The sequence below is a fragment of the Pimephales promelas genome, chromosome 22 (genome assembly GCF_988280905.1).
Source record: "Pimephales promelas chromosome 22, fPimPro1.hap1.1, whole genome shotgun sequence".
NCBI classification, from domain to species: domain Eukaryota; kingdom Metazoa; phylum Chordata; class Actinopteri; order Cypriniformes; family Leuciscidae; genus Pimephales; species Pimephales promelas.
Genome location: NC_142790.1, coordinates 19,633,868 through 19,653,014, shown reverse-complemented (window position 1 = coordinate 19,653,014; position 19,147 = coordinate 19,633,868). Strand labels below are relative to the sequence as shown.

General features: G+C 39.3%; 2 protein-coding genes and 1 long non-coding RNA gene across 3 annotated transcripts in view; 2 read left to right on the top strand and 1 right to left on the bottom strand.

The window, feature by feature from the left end:
- Positions 1–77: 77 nt before the first annotated feature.
- LOC120476064 (uncharacterized) lies at positions 78–5,940 on the bottom strand. Its single transcript, XM_039666995.2, has 7 exons — positions 5,277–5,940; positions 4,549–4,839; positions 4,426–4,464; positions 4,083–4,334; positions 3,819–3,923; positions 3,398–3,634; positions 78–1,933 (listed from the first exon to the last, which is right to left on the bottom strand). Exons 1-7 carry the CDS (start codon positions 5,308–5,310, stop codon positions 582–584), a joined length of 2,310 nt encoding a protein of 769 aa, XP_039522929.2. The 5' UTR covers positions 5,311–5,940; the 3' UTR covers positions 78–581.
- Positions 4,764–8,595, top strand: LOC148969603 (uncharacterized). Its single transcript, XR_016149398.1, has 3 exons — positions 4,764–4,855; positions 6,110–6,255; positions 8,511–8,595. It is a non-coding gene; the product is annotated as an uncharacterized LOC148969603 (long non-coding RNA).
- Positions 8,596–10,508: 1,913 nt separating this feature from the next.
- boc (BOC cell adhesion associated, oncogene regulated) overlaps positions 10,509–19,147 on the top strand; it is a 44,074-nt gene continuing 35,435 nt past the window's right edge. The window contains exon 1 of the mRNA XM_089125968.1: positions 10,509–10,621. The gene's annotated coding sequence lies outside the window, so the exon portion shown is untranslated. The remainder of the gene's footprint in view (positions 10,622–19,147) is intronic.

The following is a 19,147-nucleotide window of genomic DNA, read 5'->3' as shown; positions in this document are numbered from 1 at the left end:
TTTAAAAGAAGTGCACAATGCCACAATAAATTTTAGATAATTAAATGTTTTGTGTTGGTTTTTTATTTCACATTTTTATTTTTCAGATTTTGAGGACATTACAAAAAGCAAAGCAAAAATAAAAAAAAATGTAACACAATTCAATTTAATAGGAATTGACATTTCATTGAATATTCAAGCAACAAGTTAGTTTGTAACACTAGTATGTAAACAAAACTAAAGTCATTTTTTTTACCTGATTATTGATTGATTTTTTCAGTAGCATAGCACCATATAAACCACTTAATGGGAGGAGTTGATTTTAAATGGAGTTAGAAATGATTTCAGTTTACAATTTATATGCCATTTACCTATTCTTTTTATACTGTTAGTAAGATAGAAGGTGTTATTCACAGTTTTTAATCGCCTTTTGTTTCTGCACTTTAAATAGCTAAAAAAAATCTTTTTAAAAGTACAGATATTCCATGTAATCTTTAATACAAGGTCATAAAATGAATCTATAAATGTTAAAAAATATTCTTTCAAATACTTTTAATGAAGTTCAGCATGTCAAACCCGTAAAGCTACCCGACCCGTATTTTTTAGTCTACGTCACAGTCCCTATGTGGCACAGCCCACAGCCTTCCACTCCTATAAATGAATTTGACCTCGCACTCTAAACCGTTGGTCTTGACTTTAAAGCAGCAGCCTTCATCTCTGAGCTGAGCGGAGTGTCTCTGAGCCAGCGCCTGTAGCTCATCCCAGCTGGCACCTTCTCCCTCTCTGACCCACACTTTCCCAGCAACCTCGACCAGAACGTTGCCACCGCACCACTGCATGTCACGCAGCCCCTCTGCCTTGAGCAGATACATGCATGCGCAGCGTGGCGCGCGCACCTTAAAACGTCCCCTCTCCTCTTCATAGCAAAGGCAATGCAGTCGAACCAGGAAGGAAGTGGGTTCTGATGTGATAAAACGCAAGATCTCCTCCACCCCATTATCGATGGCGACAGGCCCGTGAACCCTGTTCACAGAAAACAGCTTTGCGGGGCCGATTATCCGTACCGATTCCAGAATGAACTGAAAGTTGTGTTGCTCTCCGATTTGTAAGTAGCTCTGCAATTCGGATAGGGTCTCCTGGTGCAGCTGCATGAGAGAGCCCAGGCCCAGCTGCGCAGGATTAAACTCCAACACAGAAAGCAAGCGATGTCGGACTCCAGCGTCAAAGGCTTCGGAGTTAAAAGCAGGACTTGACAAGACAGACCGCACGTGTTGAGTGACTGTAGCAATGGAGGCGTTTGAAAAGTCAATGGTGGTTCGTGTGGGCTGCACCACTTCTAGGAGACGCGCGATACGAACACAAGCCTCCACATACTGTCTAGCTAGAGGGGTTGCATCCTGGTCTGAGAAGATGGATGGTACCATGCTGCTGAGAGCTTTACGGATGACCCGCGCAGAGACGCCCTGGAAGGAAGTGACCCGATGAAGCCTGCTGGGCCTGCAGGAAAACAGCCCCTCGACTGAAGAGGACAGCTGGAGGCCTTCCTGGAGGGGATGCAGGTCTCGCAGCACCTGAGCGAGGACTCTCACGCTTTGCAGCAGACTCTCAGCGTCTCCTTCAGTCCAGCACTGCTCCACTTCCTGCAGCAAAGCAGCCTCCACTCTGCCGCTGGCGCTCAGCTGCTCGATCATGCCTAGTATGCCTCCGCTAGGTTTCGCCTCGGGCTCCTCCAGAACCTCTGCCATGCAGTCCCACACCAGAAAACTGAACATGGCCCACACCGTGCGCTGATCCGTGCAGTCACCAGGACACAAATGGTCCCAGCTGCGTAAGTGGTCCTGGTCGTGCAGGTGGTCCCAGCTGTGCAGGTGACTGTGGATCCCACTGCGGAGGAGAGTCTCAGCCTTTTGCAGCAGACTCAACAGCAGACACCCCCTCTCAGAGAGCTGGACCCCTACAGATGACATTCATGATGGTTACATCATGTGGTTATGAGCCATTTTCAATAAAAGATTAAATGTATTGTCATGTGGTGTAACTATCAAATAAAAAGAGCTTACACCTTCAATACATGTACATGTTAATCATTATTTTCAAAACAAATTAAATTCATTTCTTAAGGTTATAAATATTTGTATCATTTTATTCTTCTATAAAAGATTGTGCCAACCTACTTAAGGTTTCTTCTCAAGAATGTTTAATGAGACTTAATTATACCAGGACAGTTGTATCACTCTGACATTTGTGACTATACCCTCAAAAAATATTTTGATTTATGAATTAGAAATGAATCATAAAAGGCATATTAAATGCATTTGAATGTATGCATTCGTATGTATTGCATGTAAATGATCCAGACAAAAGAAAATGGTGTTATGTTATTGACCTATAATCACTAGACCTTTCTAAAGATAAAATCGTTTTTAATGCAGAGAAAGACTTGTCTGTTGGAAACAGTAAAGGAAGAAGAAATACAACTTTGTATCTGGTTTGTCACTTTAAAAAAAACTTTTGCTGATAATTTACTCACCCCCATGTCATCCAAGATGTCCATGTCTTTCTTTCTTTAGTCGAAAAGAAATTAAGGTTTTTGATGAAAACCTTCCAGGTTTTTCTCCATATAATGCACTTCAATGGGAACCAAACGGTTCAAGGTCCAAAAGAGTTTCAGTGCAGCTTCAAAGGGCTTTAAACGACACCAGACGATGAATAAGGGTCTAATCAAGCGAAACGATCGCTCATTTAAAAAAAAAAATTACGTTTTATAAGCACAAATGCTCGCCTTGCTCTGTTCTGGTGATGAGCGTTCGTGACTCTCCTGTTCAAACTCGTTCATCAAAATGAACAAATCTTTTTTCGTGTCGTGACTCGAAGGGTCCTAGATAAGACCCTTATTCATCGTCTGGTATCGTTTAAAGCCCTTTGAAGCTGCACTGAAACTCTCATTTGGACCTTGAACCGTTTGGCTCCCAATGAAGTCCATTATATGGAGAAAATCCTGGAATGTTTTCATCAAAAACGTTAATTTCTTTTCGACTGAAGAAAGAAAGTGACATGGGAGTGAGTAAATTATCAGCAAAAGTTTTGTTAAAAGTGAACTACTCCTTTAAATCATCATTGTCTCATCCTCACATAGTTCCAAACCTATGTGACTTACTTTCCTCTGTAAAACACAAAAGAACATATTTTGAAGAACGTTGATAAGTTTTAGTGACTATTGACTTTCCTTGTGTAAACAAATTTCTCAAAATATCTTCTTTTATAATCCACAGAAGAGAGAAAAGCCATGAGGAATGACATGAGGGTGAATAAATAAATAAAATAAGTACATTTTTCTTTAAAAAAAGATTATGGATCAAACAGAATATGAGTTCAAGCCCAAGATGGATCTCTCTGGATTGGATTGGCCATGACTTACACTGAGGGCTGAGTTCCGCCACTCTGCTCAGTAATCTGCCCGCGTCCTGCGTCTTCTCCATGTACAGGGAAACTAGAGCCTCCAGCTGGGCTGAGTCTTCTATTGCGACGCCTTCGAGAAGGTATTCTCTGACCGTCCGACGCGGCAAACCCACCGCCACACCAACCTCACAGACATTAAACCTAATCTCATCCCCCACAGTCAAGCCCAGCTGAGCCATGACCTGCTGCAGGCCTCCTGATGGAAACAAGACCAGACATGGACAACATCAGTTCGGCAAACATGACATTCATTTTGGAGCCCCAAGTTAAATTTTCATATTCATTTTCAAGCCCCTTCCCCTTTAATCGCTAATAGGTAGTATGCCTAGCCCCCCGTAATGCGATTTCAACCGAGTGGAACCGTTTGAAATATGAATCACCTGACAGAGGTAAAGATGCCCTCAGGTGACCTCTGGTTTCCTCCACTGCTATCTGCACGCTGTTGCCTTCAGACTCTTTATTAAAGTCTTCCACCAAACTATTCACTGAAAAATACAAAATTTGAAAGAAAAATTGGTGACTGATTTTCCTAGCTGAAATAACATTAAGAGTTCTAACAGATGCTTATTACTTTTTCTGTGGCATAATATTTATTATAATATTGCATGCATTTAGATCTCCATTTAGTTAACAGTTCTAATGACCATTAAGTTCCTCGGCTAGCTGTTGGTCCTCATTTTTCAGCGCTGTGTAAAAGCTCTTGCATGCTTTTTCTCCTTTCTTCAGGCAGATGGACAGCAGGGTTTTTGCTTGCTTGGTTGGAATAAGTATGGCTTCGATATTCTCCATCTCCAGCTGAGTCAGAATGCCTTTGGAGAAGAGATCGTAGGAGACGGGAAGAACAGAACAGCCCAAGCGTGAGCTCAGGACACTAAACAGAGCCTGTAGATGACGTTCTGCAAGGAGACATGACAATGGTGAGGGCTGGGTCACATTTACATGAACATTTTGTAAAAGTGAAAATGCTCAGAATATGTAACGTCCTACCTGTTGGACTTTGCTGAACAACTGTTGATTGGGACTGATCTAATATGAGATAAGAAAACGTTTCAGTATTTATGTCATGCTACTGCATTTGTGCATTAAGACTTTATGAATGATATAGAATACCTTCTTCTGTCAACCAGGTTCGTAGACGTGGATAATGCCTCTTGCATTTCCTCAGACACTCCATGAATCTAGAGGCACCGTTTTCGTCCATCTGAGCGTCAACAATCTCTAGAAGTTTTCGGGCTTTGTTGGGCGGTGTTCGCTCAGCTTCAATTTCATAACAGTTTTCTCTAGAGAGCAGCCCCACAGATATAACACAGTCTAACAGAGGACCCAGGTGATACAGGGCATCCACCAAAAGCATCTGTGAAGACAGGAGCCGGGCCTTCACAGCTGGTTTCTCCTCTGGTTCTGTAGGGAGAGTGGGGTAAGATGAGCCATTGTTTACCCTTAGATTTCAGAATGGTTCCTATCAATTAAAATGATAAGACAGACGTATAACTTTAAAAGTTCTCCAGGACCAGTATATCTATATAAATACCTATAGATATGCTGGTCCTGTATATATATATATATATATATATATATGAAACAACTTTACATGAAAACATTATGATAGATAGATAGATAGATGGATAGATGGATAGATAGATAGATAGATAGATAGATAGATAGATAGATAGATAGATAGATAGATAGATAGATAGATAGATAGATAGATAGATAGATAGATAGATAGATAGATAGATAGATAGATGATGGATGGATGGATGGATGGATGGATGGATGGATGGATGGATAGATAGATGGATGGATAGATAGAAATATTTGAACTGTATGAAACTTACCCGAACTGTGGGGTCTCTCAGGTGAGGAAGACATCACGATATTTTAATGGGCATAATTAAAAATTATCTTCAAACTACAACAATAAGTTCATTCAAATGTTTCACTTTCATATTCCACGCGATTTAGGCTATCCATGTCAGTTCAGATAGAATCCTGAAGCGCAGAGACGATGACGATGAGAATCGACGAAGACAAACACACTCGCTCTCAACGTATTATTAAAAAAATATAGAGTTTATACTATAGCCTAGTTTAACCAATGCATCGGCTAAACGCAACGTTTTTAATGAAGTGCCTCGAAGAGTTCCTCAGTTTACCACTTCCTGGAAGTGGTGAGACCGTGACAGCTTCAAGTCTGTACAGGCTTTGGGACAGGTCAGTCAACAAAGTTAAATTCATAATCAGTTTAAATCTTAACTCCCACGTTAATTAAAGATTCATTTTAAAAATGAATTCTTAATGAGTGTCTGGTATTGAGATTAAATGAGACTGTTATGCGGACTGAAACTTTGAATATTTCGTGACCACTCTCATTTAAATTAGACTTCAAATTTTATCCACACTGTTATTGCTAGATAAAATACAGTTCACTAAGAACACATTGATTCTTGCGGGGCCGAGGCATTGTCACACTATGGTGTAGGCATAAATTACAAGGATTATATTATAGTTGGGCTGTGTAAACTGACTAAAGCACAACACAATTACTAAAACGTAAAATGAAAATAAAATAAAAAGCAAATTTAGAGTATTAATACGTTTTTTAATAATAATATATAAATTATATTTAAGAAAAAAAAAAAAAAAACCTTTCTCGATTGGTTACTTACAGCCATGCATCTACCGGTGAAGAAGACTGCAGGAACAGATGAGGCCAGCAGGGGGCGCGTCAATGCCCCAGTGTTATGATGTCGACACAACATTTTTCGTGTGGGAAAAAAAGGCGCCGTCCATGGCATGTGAGTGTGACAGCAAGAGGTGATTGAGAGGATTTCTTTACTCTCTTTTAATCACTTTGAATGGAAATTTTTGATTGTAGATTTTTGATTGTATGCATGTTTAGAAACGGATCCATTTCCGCGTCCAGCTTAATGTCAATATCACACAGCTTCCACTGCACTGAGTCTTATACCAGGGGGGCACTTCACTGATCACTACTACCCTATGTAATATGTCCAAGTGGTTTTTGGAAGGGAGGGGGTATCAGAGGGATATGAGGAGGAGTAAATATTGAACAAAGTAACTGTGTGCTCTCATAAAGTGTTTGGGAATAGCAGTGCAAAATGCCAGGTTAGGGGTCGTCACGGAAACCCTTCATACACAGGGTGGGGCCCATTGTGGCAAGAACAGTCGAGTGGAGGAGAGGCTGAATGGAGGATTAATCCCACACCAGTGCATCTCAATGCTCCGTTCCCACCAAGAGCCAAGAGCTCATTCCCATGTGCTGGTCTTTATTTCATCCATTCAGGAGTCAATAGGTCTGCTTCACCCCCAACCTCCAGTCACACATGCACTCATGAACACTGAAAAAGCATTGCAGTCCATATAAATGAACATATGCACACATAAGTGTGTTTACAATTCAATATAATAACTGATCAATTAACAATATTAAATCGTTTTTATGAATCCTAAAAACAAATGAGCACCTAATGAAATGGTACAGTCAACACATTTTAGTCTTTATAATTTCTCACTCTTGAAAACGCATGAATTCCTAAACTTGTGCCCTCAGGAACACCCTTCACCCCCCATTTCAAAACACTCAAAACCATGCAGGGTTAAATACACATTCATTCATGTTCACATACCCATGTATTCATTAGCACACTTGTTTAAAACAATGAGGAGCTCTTTTAATGGGTAGGGGGGATGGGGTTGACTGGTTCTTCTTTAACACATTTAAATCTACACCCACTTCACCTTCATGAAGAGCCACAACACCCTCTCACTTCCCAATGGAGCACATTCACTCACATTTTCTCTTTCATCAGCAGCACTTGACGCAAGATCCTCTGTGGCAAGAGTGACACACAGGAAACTCTGATGAGGGTTTGGTCACTCTTATGAGCTTGGAGGAGCAAAGGTCTTTGACTTTTGCCTGATTTGTCAACATTAGCATATTTCAGTGTAATCCTAATGTGTACAACTAAACATTACACATTTAAACAGACTTGGCTATAATGTAGGCTTGTTTCTTTGTGATAATTAATAGAGATTTTATTTTATTTTATGTGATCTCTTCCACTTTCACTTCCCTCTGTCTTTTTGTAAATGGTCTTATATCACGATTTAATGAGTTAATGTCAGTCACCAGAAGAGGGCGGTAGAAACTGTTGTGCTTTTGGACAATCACTGCTGTGCGGTAAATGTGATTTATAAGGGGAATTTTGCTCAGTTTTTTCATGCTCTCACCTTGAGGAGTTTGTTTTATAAGTTCCCTTACTATGTTTATACTTTGTATTTGTGTAGTTATATTATGTATGATATAATTAAGCTTTCATTTTTCCCAAACACTAGAGAATGGCGCTAGCAACGTCATGAATCATTTAATTCCATGAGTTTCCATGAGTTAAATGAGTTTGCATTTAATTCCAGTCTTCAGTTCCCAATGTAAATAATACTTTTGAAAAGTTGTATATTTAATCTATTACAATTTTGAACATCAGTGTGCTAATTGTTTTATACACTACTGTTCAAAAGTTTGTAATCAATAAGATTTGAAATGCTATTGATAGATGTTTCTCATGTTTAGCAAGGCGTTACATGATAAAACCACAGAAGAAGAAAAACTGAAATATTGTGAAGTATTAAAAGTATTACCATTTAAAGTAACATTTTTCTATTTTAATATATTTTAAAATGTAATTTATTCATGTGATGGCAAAGCTGAATTTTCAGCATCATATCTTCAGTCATATGATCCTTCAGGAATAATATTAGAAATAGGAATACTATGAATGTTTTTACTGTCACTTTGTTTTGATCAATTGAATGCACCCTTGCTGAAAAAATCGTGAATGTTAGCCCAAACCTTTGAATAGGAGTGTTTCACATCTCTGATCAAATGTCCGTCTGAATATAGTTCTTGATATTACAGAACTTGGTCAACAGGTGTCTAAAGTCATAGTTTTGTTGCTATACTTTTGGGGTTTGTCACTAGTACTGATTTTGATATTATATTTAAAATTATGTTTATTTATAATTGTACTTTTTGCTCTTGTTTGTTACAGGTGAAGTTTTGTGTAGGTGCTTTTTAAGGTTTGTATACACCATCAACAGTTTTAGCTGTACAGACTCTGTATTGACCAATCCGAACCCACAAAGTGAACTGTGGTCTAGTAAAATCTGTTGTATAAACTTTGTATTTCTTAATATTAATAAGTCTTTTAAACCATCTTAATTCATGAACAAACAAATTGTTTTCAGTAGTGTAGCTTGTGTGTTATAGATATCATAAACCAAACAGTGACGCTTGAATTGTGTAATGTTTGTACCCAGAAGCATATGTCGTACAGTTTACATATCTGATTGTGTGTGAGAGAAATGCATGAATTTGCGTGTGTGTCCAGGCAAGTGTCCGCCGCAGCTGTGCGGAGCTCTGATCTGAGGCCGGCTTTTGCTTGCTGTGAAAATATTATTGCAAGTGTTTATTATTACAGCACTGAGAGACAGTGGGAGTGTTGTGTGCCGTGCAGGCCAGCGAAAAGGGGGTGTAGACCAGGAGTGTGTGAGAGGAAGGAGGGGTTTTTTTATGCTCATTCCTTCTGTTCCCACCGACCGGCCCCCAGCGAGGCACGGTGCATTGTGGGTAGTGGGGAGGCCTATTGGAGTTGATTAGTTCCGGCTGAGTCTCAGATAGAGTTCTGACAGGCCGGAGAAACGGGCTCACAGCGTGAACGGCCCCCTCCTCACACACACCCTTGCCCTCTCCAGCAGACAATAGAAGCAGCATGACAAGAGCTTTTTAAAACACTCCATACACTCCACTCTTCTGTCTGTCACACAAATGTGGACACACACACACACACACACACACACACCCTATAACTATATCATATAATGCACAACACAGCTAGCTTGACAAAAGCTTTGTAAAGTCTTCTGATTGTGAGCATCACTATTACAATTAAACATACTGGTGGGGGATTTTAACAAACGCGTAACTCTAAGTATTCAACTTTAGCATTTAACTTGTAATGCAACTTAACCTGCATTACAGGCATGAAATATAATTTATATATAAAAATAATTATATACAGCACACACAAACATATTATGTGAACACAGACTTTTATTTTGGATGCGATTAATCGCCATTCATTTTTGCACAGCCCAAGAAAATTCCATTCTTTTTTTTATCAACATCACAAAGTGCATTAAATATTACATAACATCAGGGTTTCCCAAACTGAGGTTTGTGATGGAACTGAATCATAAAAAAATGTACAATTAATATTATTATGAACCTAATTTTATTATTGACCAAACTTATTTACTTCAAATCTAAGGGGTTACTTCAAGTAAACACATTTCGTCAAAGAGGTTCGGTTGACAAAAATGTTGGGGAATTCATGTAAATAATGAAATTAATAAATTTGCACATTTTAATGTATTTGAAAGACAAAATCCTTCCATAGACAGTAAAACATGGTTAAAATGCTCAATGAGTGATAATTATGAATGATTATTAATGAATAATAATGAATGTGTTCATCAGGAGCTGATTATGCAATGTTGAGAAAACTGCTTTGAAAACTAAGTGATTTCTGTAAATGCAGTGATCAAATGCCATGTGTGTCTCAGTTTTCATTGATAGTCACATGACTTGTGGCTGGTCTGTGCAATTCCACAAACCTGCAGAAGACCATCTCAACAGATATAAACAGTACTTTTATAAAAAAGGAAGTATTAGGGTATGTTGTGTTATCTCTATTGGGTAAAACAATGGACTATCAATAATGTACTGCCATTTTGAGAAGAATATGTAATCAATCAATAAAAAGGTAACAGTCTCATTAACAATCTCGTTACTTAAGTACTTAATTTTTGGAATCTGATCACGTAATCCAGATTACATGTAATCAGTTTCTACCCAGCACTAACAGTAGTGCACTACAAATCATTCATTGCGCAACTTTTGTAAGGCAAACACTTTTATTGTACAAAATTGAACTTTTTTTCATTTCAACATTTTTTTCTTCCTCTACAGAGCACATATGTGTGCCCTATCGGATCATCAGCTCTTTTAACTCAGGCCAGTCGCCTCACAGACCACTCTAGCAACTTTCAAGGGCACAGCATAGCAACAGGACACACCTTCAACACCCCAGAATTTTGTGAGGTGAGTCACTTGCATTTCCTTCAAAAGATGTAAAAACTTGGTTGACATTATGAAATTGTCAAACTGTAAACAGAGCTTCATCAAATACACCATTCAAACCTGTAGCTTCAAGTGCTTCCTGGGACATCCCAACACTGACTTCCTTGAGCACTTGACGCACAAACACAGTCAGGAGTGATACGTGTAATCCTCAACACTGTTTATACAGCCAGTTACGGCAAACCACTATATAGAGCAAACTCAACACAACACTCCAAACCTCCTTGAAAAAATAACATCCCCTCACAAACAGCAACACATCGCAACCGCACAATGTAGCTAACCAGCCCTAAACCACACCGCTTAGTTCACCCACCATGGTGCACTCCTGGGGCAAACTACATCAACACCTCCCTGCCCCGTTTTTTTCCTCACCTCTCTTATTTTATCTTACCTCTCTGTGCTCTCTTATTGCCCTCTCCCTGCATTCTTCTCTCTCTCCACACATAATTGATTAAGGGCCGCTTCCATAAATCAATTTGGTATGGGCATCAGTCAGTAATGAATGGGGGAAGCCCCCCTCCGAGCGTCCAGTATTAATCTAGCACAGCAGGCTCTTCTACTCAGAACTCTCTGTCTTTCTCTCTTTTTCTCCTTTTCTTTTTTGCGTTCACAAACACACACTCGCATACACGAATTGGACACAACTGCCAAAAACACACTCTATAAGCTCTTAAGGGAGCTGCTTCTCATCCTGGATGAAAGAGAAAGAGAAGGACGAGTGGAAAGGATGGAAAAATGAACGGACAGGCATATGAAAGAGAGAACTTGTGGTAAAAACCAGTGATGGCAGAGCAGAAAAGGAGTGATGGCAGTCACTCGCTCGCTCTCATTGATTCCTAACAACCAGACTCTGGACAATGTTCCAATGAAAACCAAGACTTGTTTTCTTAAATATGTAACTTGTGTTTGATAATGTTAACGCTGGATCCTGTGGCTGTTTTACGCACATTACACTCACACACACACACACACACACACCACGTGTTGGGTTAACTCATTACAAGTAACATGAGTTATGTGATTTCTCACCTAGCCTAGATAAAGTAATGCAAAAGTAACATAACAGTATATTCCACAAAAAGTAACTAAGTAACGCAATATTGTAACACATTACTTTTTAAAAGTAACTTTCCCCAACACTGTTTATACTGTATATGTATACACACACACACACACACACACATATACTACCATTCAAAAGTTTGAAATCAGTAAGATTTGTTTATGTAAGGATGCATTATATTGATCTCAAGTGACGGTGAAGATATTTCGGTAACGCTTCCTTTTACAGTACAGTACTTACAGTGTACTTACCTAGAAAGTACTGGCTAATATAAGGTAAGTACATGGAACAGCGGTAGGTTTAGGGGTAGGTTCAGGGTTCGTACTAGTTATTACCCAGTAATTGTAGTTACTAAAATAAGTACATAGTATTTACATGGGTAACTGGACTGTAAAAGGAAGTGTTACCGATATTTCTAATGTTCAATTTTTTTTATTTTTTTTAAAATGCTGTTCTTTTGAACTTTCTGTTTGTCAAAGAATCCTGGGAAAAAATGATCAAGGTTTCCACAAAAATATTAAGCAGGACATCCGTTTTCAGCATTGGTATGTTAATTGATCACCAAATCAGCATATTAGAAGGATTTCTGAAGGATCACGTGACACTGAAGACTGGAGTAATAATGCTGAAAATCATTGTCATCATAGGAATTAATTACATTTTAAAACATAAAAATAGAAAATGAAAAAAGTTGAAACTCACATTCTTCGTCAGAGCCTATGCGCTCGAAACGTTAGTCTATCATTAATTTTTTCACGTTTTGAGAGCCGTGGTGTGCCAACTTTAAATTTAAATTTTTGATTAATTTCTTTGTTGAGCATCCAATTTGAGCAACATATTGCTTTGCTGTGGATGTGCATGCTTTGGATCTGATTTTACTGAAACATTAAAATAGAAAACAAATTTTAAATTGTAATAATATTTCACAATATGAATAATTTTACTGTATTTTTATTCATATTTATACTGTATTTTTTAAAAGCTGAACATTCACACATTCCCTCTTCTTTTGCATGAATAAGCATTTACAGATGCATACTTGAAAATGCACCATAAACAGTGTACCATCAAGGCATTGACAGCCAAAAAATATGCGCACTGTGGCACTTGTGGTTACCCAGAATGCACTGGAAAATAAACAGTTACTATCCTGATCAGGTAACTATTATTGTAATATTGCTCCCCATAAAGAAATGATTTCTTTTAATATCCATCTAGATAAGGTTAGACACAGTACTAATGTTTGAGATGCACCAGTATTGCATATTTCGAACTGACACAGATTGTCCTCCCTTTACTTGAGCCCAGTTCTTCCTTCTTTAAACTATTATTTTTTTTCTTTACTGCTGTTTCTTGCCTTTCACTACCTCAGTTCTCTCTTCCTCCCCTTCCACCCCCAAACTATCTCAGAGTGTTAGTGCTGATGATAGCGTAAGCCATATAGACTTTAAAAACAGTTTGTCTTAATGAGCTCTGTGGAGGCGGGTCACAGCTGAAGCCAATTGCGAGCCCTTCCTGTCGGCATGGCTGCGGGCTCTGAGGTCACGAGGGGTCACTCTGGCCCCACCGGCCCAACGGTCTAATCCAAAGACGCATACTTACACTCATGGGGACACATCTGGTTCTGATGCAACACTCTGCCGGCTCTCAGGGTTTAGGGGAGAAAGGGAAAGGGTCACATACTTCTCAGTGTCAAAGTCAGGGCCGGAGGTGGCATGTGCTCGCGGGGAATTCCTTGATCTTTCTCCTTTTCCTCATCGGCCGGAGCGGAGAGCAGGTGAGATCTGGATAAATCGACGTGGCAGCGCTTTGAAGGCATTGCCAGTAAAACGCGCAACTATTAACGATCGTAACTAACAAGCTGCAGGCCTCGCTGATGCACATTCTCATGGTTGTTTAATGCTTGTCTATTGCCATGTGTGCGTGCTCTTTCATGGATGCCTTAAGCTAATTCTTCACAGACCAAAGCACTATTTCATACCCCCTCACAGATCTGAAGATCAAACATTAATGTACCTGCACACATACGGATAACATATGCAGGTTTGTTAAAGATCAGACACGCATTTACACGATGTGATTGATTTATGCGATTACGCGTTCATGAACATTCATGGTCAGGGTTGGGGAAAGTTAGTAATGCATTACAATATTGAGTTACTCTCTAAAAACGAATTGCGTACTAATTAAGTTACATTTGTGTTACTTTTTCTCACCTGAGCTGGGCTTGCTTGTTTGATTTTTAATAACGAAAAAACAAAAGTTCTATTTTTGGCAAATGTAAAGGCTCTTTCATACCAAAAGCGAAATGAATAAGCCTTCTGCTGGTTTGCAGAAGAATAGAACGCAGGTAAAGTTACAGAAATGTCCACAATCTTAGTTTAGCAATAAAAACAAAACAAAATTACATGTGATTTGTTTTGCTTATTATGCTTTAAAGGGATACTCCACTTTTTTTTGGAAATAGTCTCATTTTACAACTGAGTTTTACCATTTTTGAATCCATTCAGATGATCTCCGGTTCTGGCGGTACCACTGTTAGCATAGCTTAGCATACATAATTGATGTGGACAAGACCATTAGCATTTCTCAAAAAAAAAAAAAAATGACCAAAGAGTTTCGATATTTTTCCTATTTAAAACTTGACTCTTCTGTAGCTACATCATGCACTAAAGCTCCTTTCACACAGCGCATTGATCCCGGGAAATTGTCAGAACGCCTTCTGTGTGAACGCAAACACGACCCGGGATTGATACCAGCATCAATTGGGGACCTGAACCCCTTTCACGCAGCGCGTTGATCCCGGGAAATTGCCAGAAAGCGAGACTCTGTTGCTCTTAGAAGAAAGTTTGTGTTCGTCATCAACAAAGAAAGGACGAACAAATACCTGCAAACTGGAACGAAGCAAAGACCAGGAGCTCCTCGCTATCCGCGCAGAAGCTGAGATCGTTCACCAGCTTTGTGGAACAGTATGCGCGTGTACATGTTTTCGCTGCGTACGTTACACGTCTCATCCTGACGTCATGTGTCTTTCCGGGATCTTTACGGGTTGTGTGTGAACGCACTCACAGATCCCGGCAAATCACTGGCAGTGTGAATGAACCGAAATCAAACAATCCCGGGACAAATGCCAGGTCACATTATCTGTATATTTTCCGGAATCTCTGTGTGAAAAGGGCTTAAGACTGACGGAAAATGTAAAAAACGGAAAAAAAAGTAGTGATTTTCTAGGCTTAAATGGCAAGGAACTATATTCTCATTCCTGCATAATAATCAAGAAACTTTACTGCCGTATCATGACAGCAGCAAGTGTAATGTGTAAAATAGACTACCTTCCGTCAACATACATAACTATACAAACTTAGTCCCGGTCACGTTAGAAGTTACCGAGCTATTGACTGTTTTCAGACGCTGCGTCTGGGACGATCTCACATTTTGGGGAAATCAGCCTAATGGCTTACTTATAACATGATAAGAGAAAGTTTTTTGACAATGAAAAAACACTCCAGCTTCAAAAGGAGCTGAGAGTATACACTTTTATTGGTTTCTGAAATACAATATATTTAATAAGCAAACATGCAATGGAATGCGTGGAACTTTGGGAATGGCATTCCGATTGTGTGGAAATCTCCAGGTGCAGATTCCATGTGGGCCTGGTCGTAGTCAAACGAACTTAATTTAATTGTGTAAATTCACTAAAGTTGGTACAATTAAGGTTAAAAACACAAAAGTCACATTAACCATCAGCCATACACGAATCTGAGGTGCCACTAATGAAGTGCAATTGCACACCTTTGCAGGAGCTTGCATGTCTCGTTCTTTACTAGTTTTGCTCCCAGATGCTCCATACACCTGAACCTATAAAACGGAGTGCGTTATGCTAGTAATTTCTGTTCTACTTCTTCACACACACACAAACATGTACACACATGGCACCATAATTGGCTCCTAGTCCCTTATCGGCTCCGACCTACACCCCCCCAAACCCTAACCCCTACCCCACCCTTAACAGGCCCATAAAAGCACATCTGGAAAGTCACTCTACTCTCCCCCTTTCTATCTCTCTCTCTTGCTCCCTCATGCAGCCGACAAGACGAACACCACAGAAAGAGGCTCTCATGAGCGCCTACAAACACAGAAATAACACTGACAGCCTAAGTGAGACATTCTAATGAGCCATCACCACAGAGAAACAGGCGGAGAGTGGGCTGTGAGAAAAAATTATACACAGATAGTGTTAGCCGCGATGACCGCTCTGGATCTACTGAGGTGCAATTTCATGAAGTACCATATGTATATATATATATATATATATAGCTAAAGGACCCGTCAGTCACCTAGTTGATGTTTTTGACGTGACTATATTTGGACTTTCGCTTGCTTATTTTTCGGCCATTTTTATATATATATATATATATATATATATATATATATATATATATATAAATATGTTTTCTTTCTACATATTCTCCATTTAAAATAAAATACAGAATAAAAGTATAAAAAGTATCATTAAAATATTTTTTAAAAAAATTAAAAAAGCTTTCTGACTATTTTGAATATTAATGTATAGGCTATTTATATTGCCCAAAATATATTTAAAATTTTTTAAATTTGCATTCACTCATGATTGGAAATGTATTTTCTAGCATTCATTTTCCTCGAAGTGATTTTGAAATATATATTGGTATTTGAAGGTTTAATGCAAGTGCAACTATAAACACTGTATACACACTGTTTTCAACATATATTTCAACATATATCCAAATGGGTTGCAAATGCCTTTTCCAACATGACGATTTTCTTTTTATAAGGCAAGTTTTCCTTTCTTTTAGCAGTTGAAAATTTTGATTTTTTTTCTTTCATTTTTCAACAAATGGCATGTCACGTCCTTATACCCTCTCTGAATTTCCAACTCATTCAATTATTGGCGTTAATTTAGTATGTAACTTGTATAAAGCATATTTGCGCTGAACGTGACCAGTTGGGACTGTACTGTATTGTACATATGCACATGTTTGAGCCACAATGTTTCTGACTCTGTGTTCTGTCAACTATGTTTATCCACTCGTGGGAAATCGGAAACATCCCTGCTGGGCACAGTTCATCCACCTCAGCAAACGAAGGCTGTTCTTACTCCATATCGGAGTATTACACATTTTATTTTTTGTGTGAAAAACAGCTTGAACTATCTCCGGCACTGGTACTATAACTAAATATACATTTAATGAGAGCCTCTGTGGCAAAGTAATGGTTGGTTGGGTTATGGGGTACGGCACTAGAAGGAGGCATCGGTTTCGGCGAATGGTAGGAGTGACTCGCTATGTTAATTCATTGAGATATCTCTCCACAGATAAGCTGACACAGTCTGATTCAGTCTGGCTGTGATCATTCACTCTCTGTTTTCCAACGGATCCAGGCACAGAACCAGGAAGAAAATAAAACAAGCCACAAGAATCTCCTGGCTAGGCTCTCGACTCTTTTTTTTTTTTTTTTTTTTTTTTTGCTCTACAACTTCTTTAGGCCCAGAGAGAGAGCAAGGGGGAAAGAAAAGGGGAGTAGGAAAAAAAAAGACGCCAGCATTTTTTATTCTCATTTTTAATGAAGTCTTGAGAAATGGGAGGCATAGCAGCATGGGTTGAGTTTCACTTTTGGGCCCAAGCCTCTTAAGCAGGAACATATGCAGCTCCTGGGCCCGAGGGCTCAGGTTACTAGGGGGGGGCACTAAAACGTCAAGTGAGAGAGAGCGAGAGAGACAGGGTGATACAGAGGGAGACAAGCGATGAAGATTAAGAAAGAATGTGTGTGTATTTGTGTGTTAAAAGTGAGAAGCAGAGAGCGAGAGAAATTAGGAAAGAGGGAGCGGGAAACGGGTGGGTAGTTCTGCGGTAGGTAAATAGAGTTCTGTCCCAGCCAGGCCCAGTCATTGGAACAGCAGGCCTTCTGCTCCACGGGATTTTTTTTTTCTGGGTTTTGTTTTGTGTGTGTGTGCGTGTTTTTTTTTCCAGGTTGGATGGTGGAAAGGGGGGGTGAGGAGGTGGGGTGCTATTAACGAGCACCATCGTTTTTCTAATTAGAGCTTTGGGGAATATTTTCTTAAGGACTGTCGACCCTCATTGAAGGGCTCCCATGAGAGGGTGTGTGTCTGTGAGTGTGTGTCTGGTGGAAGGAGAGGGGGAAAAGAGATGTGTATGAATATGTTCTTGCAAACGTGTGCCTGTGTGTTTGCGCTCTCACACACACACACACACACACACACACACATATATTTATATATATTTTATATAATATGTATATTAGTGCTGTATTGCGATTGATCGCATCTAACGTAAAAGTTTTTGTTTACATAATATACGTGCATATATATATTTATATATTATATATACATATATGTATATGTGTATTCACACATACAGTACATGTATATATATATATATATATATATATATATATAAATGTGTGTGTGTGTTAATCAATTAATCGATTTGACAGCATATTCGATGTACATGTTGCTGTGTGCTTTTAACTAAAGTCAGTCTTGTTCAAATCCAAACTTTTTGAGGACACATGGAGCTTAGTGATTTTTCCAAGAGGATGACACAAGAGCACACACACACACTCGCTAGCTCCGTTTCATTCATACCTTATGGATGTAAAAACACACTCGCTCCCTCTGCCACACACGTACATACTGTTAGTTCATTAAGTTTTGATGGTTAAGATCCTCTCTCCTTGTGTTCGATTCGAGGAGCAAAGGAAAATTTTCTTTTCTCTTTTCTTCCTTTTCCAAACCTTCTTTTCTTCTCATTTTCTCCTTGTGCTGTTTCTTTTCAGTGAGTCTGCTGCTCTTGTCTTGGCTTTGATCCCCCCCACCCCCCCATTTGTGGGCCTCTACTGAGCTCACTGGAGCGGTTTCCTGAGTCTGCCTAGATTAATGAGTGTGTGTGTGTGTGTGTGCGCTTGAGACGAGAGTTGACAAAAAAAGAGTGGGAGAGAATGAGGGAACGAGAGAGAGAGATAGTTTGAGTCAGTGTCTATGTGAGTGTGTGGTTCTCTTTTGGCTTTCCAGAGACCGCACATTATTTTTGTGAGGGTTTTTTATCTTCAAAGTCACTGTATCCACAAAGTGCCTGTGTTTGCCTTGCTCGCTCGCTCGCCATTTTGAAACATTTGCAATCACAGGGTTGTTGTGGACAACATGACGGCAATCTCGCTTCCACAGTAAAAAAGCAACACGACCGAAAGGCATACACACATAAACCCACACACGCTCACAGAAGGCCAGTTTGGATGACGAGGTGTTTGAGTAAACAGTGTTAGTCCATAAAGTTGTTGCTTTGTGTTTGTGGATACATGTTCCATCCAAATAAATCCAGAGTGCATATCAGATGCAAAACCCGTAATCAGATTCTGGAATAAAT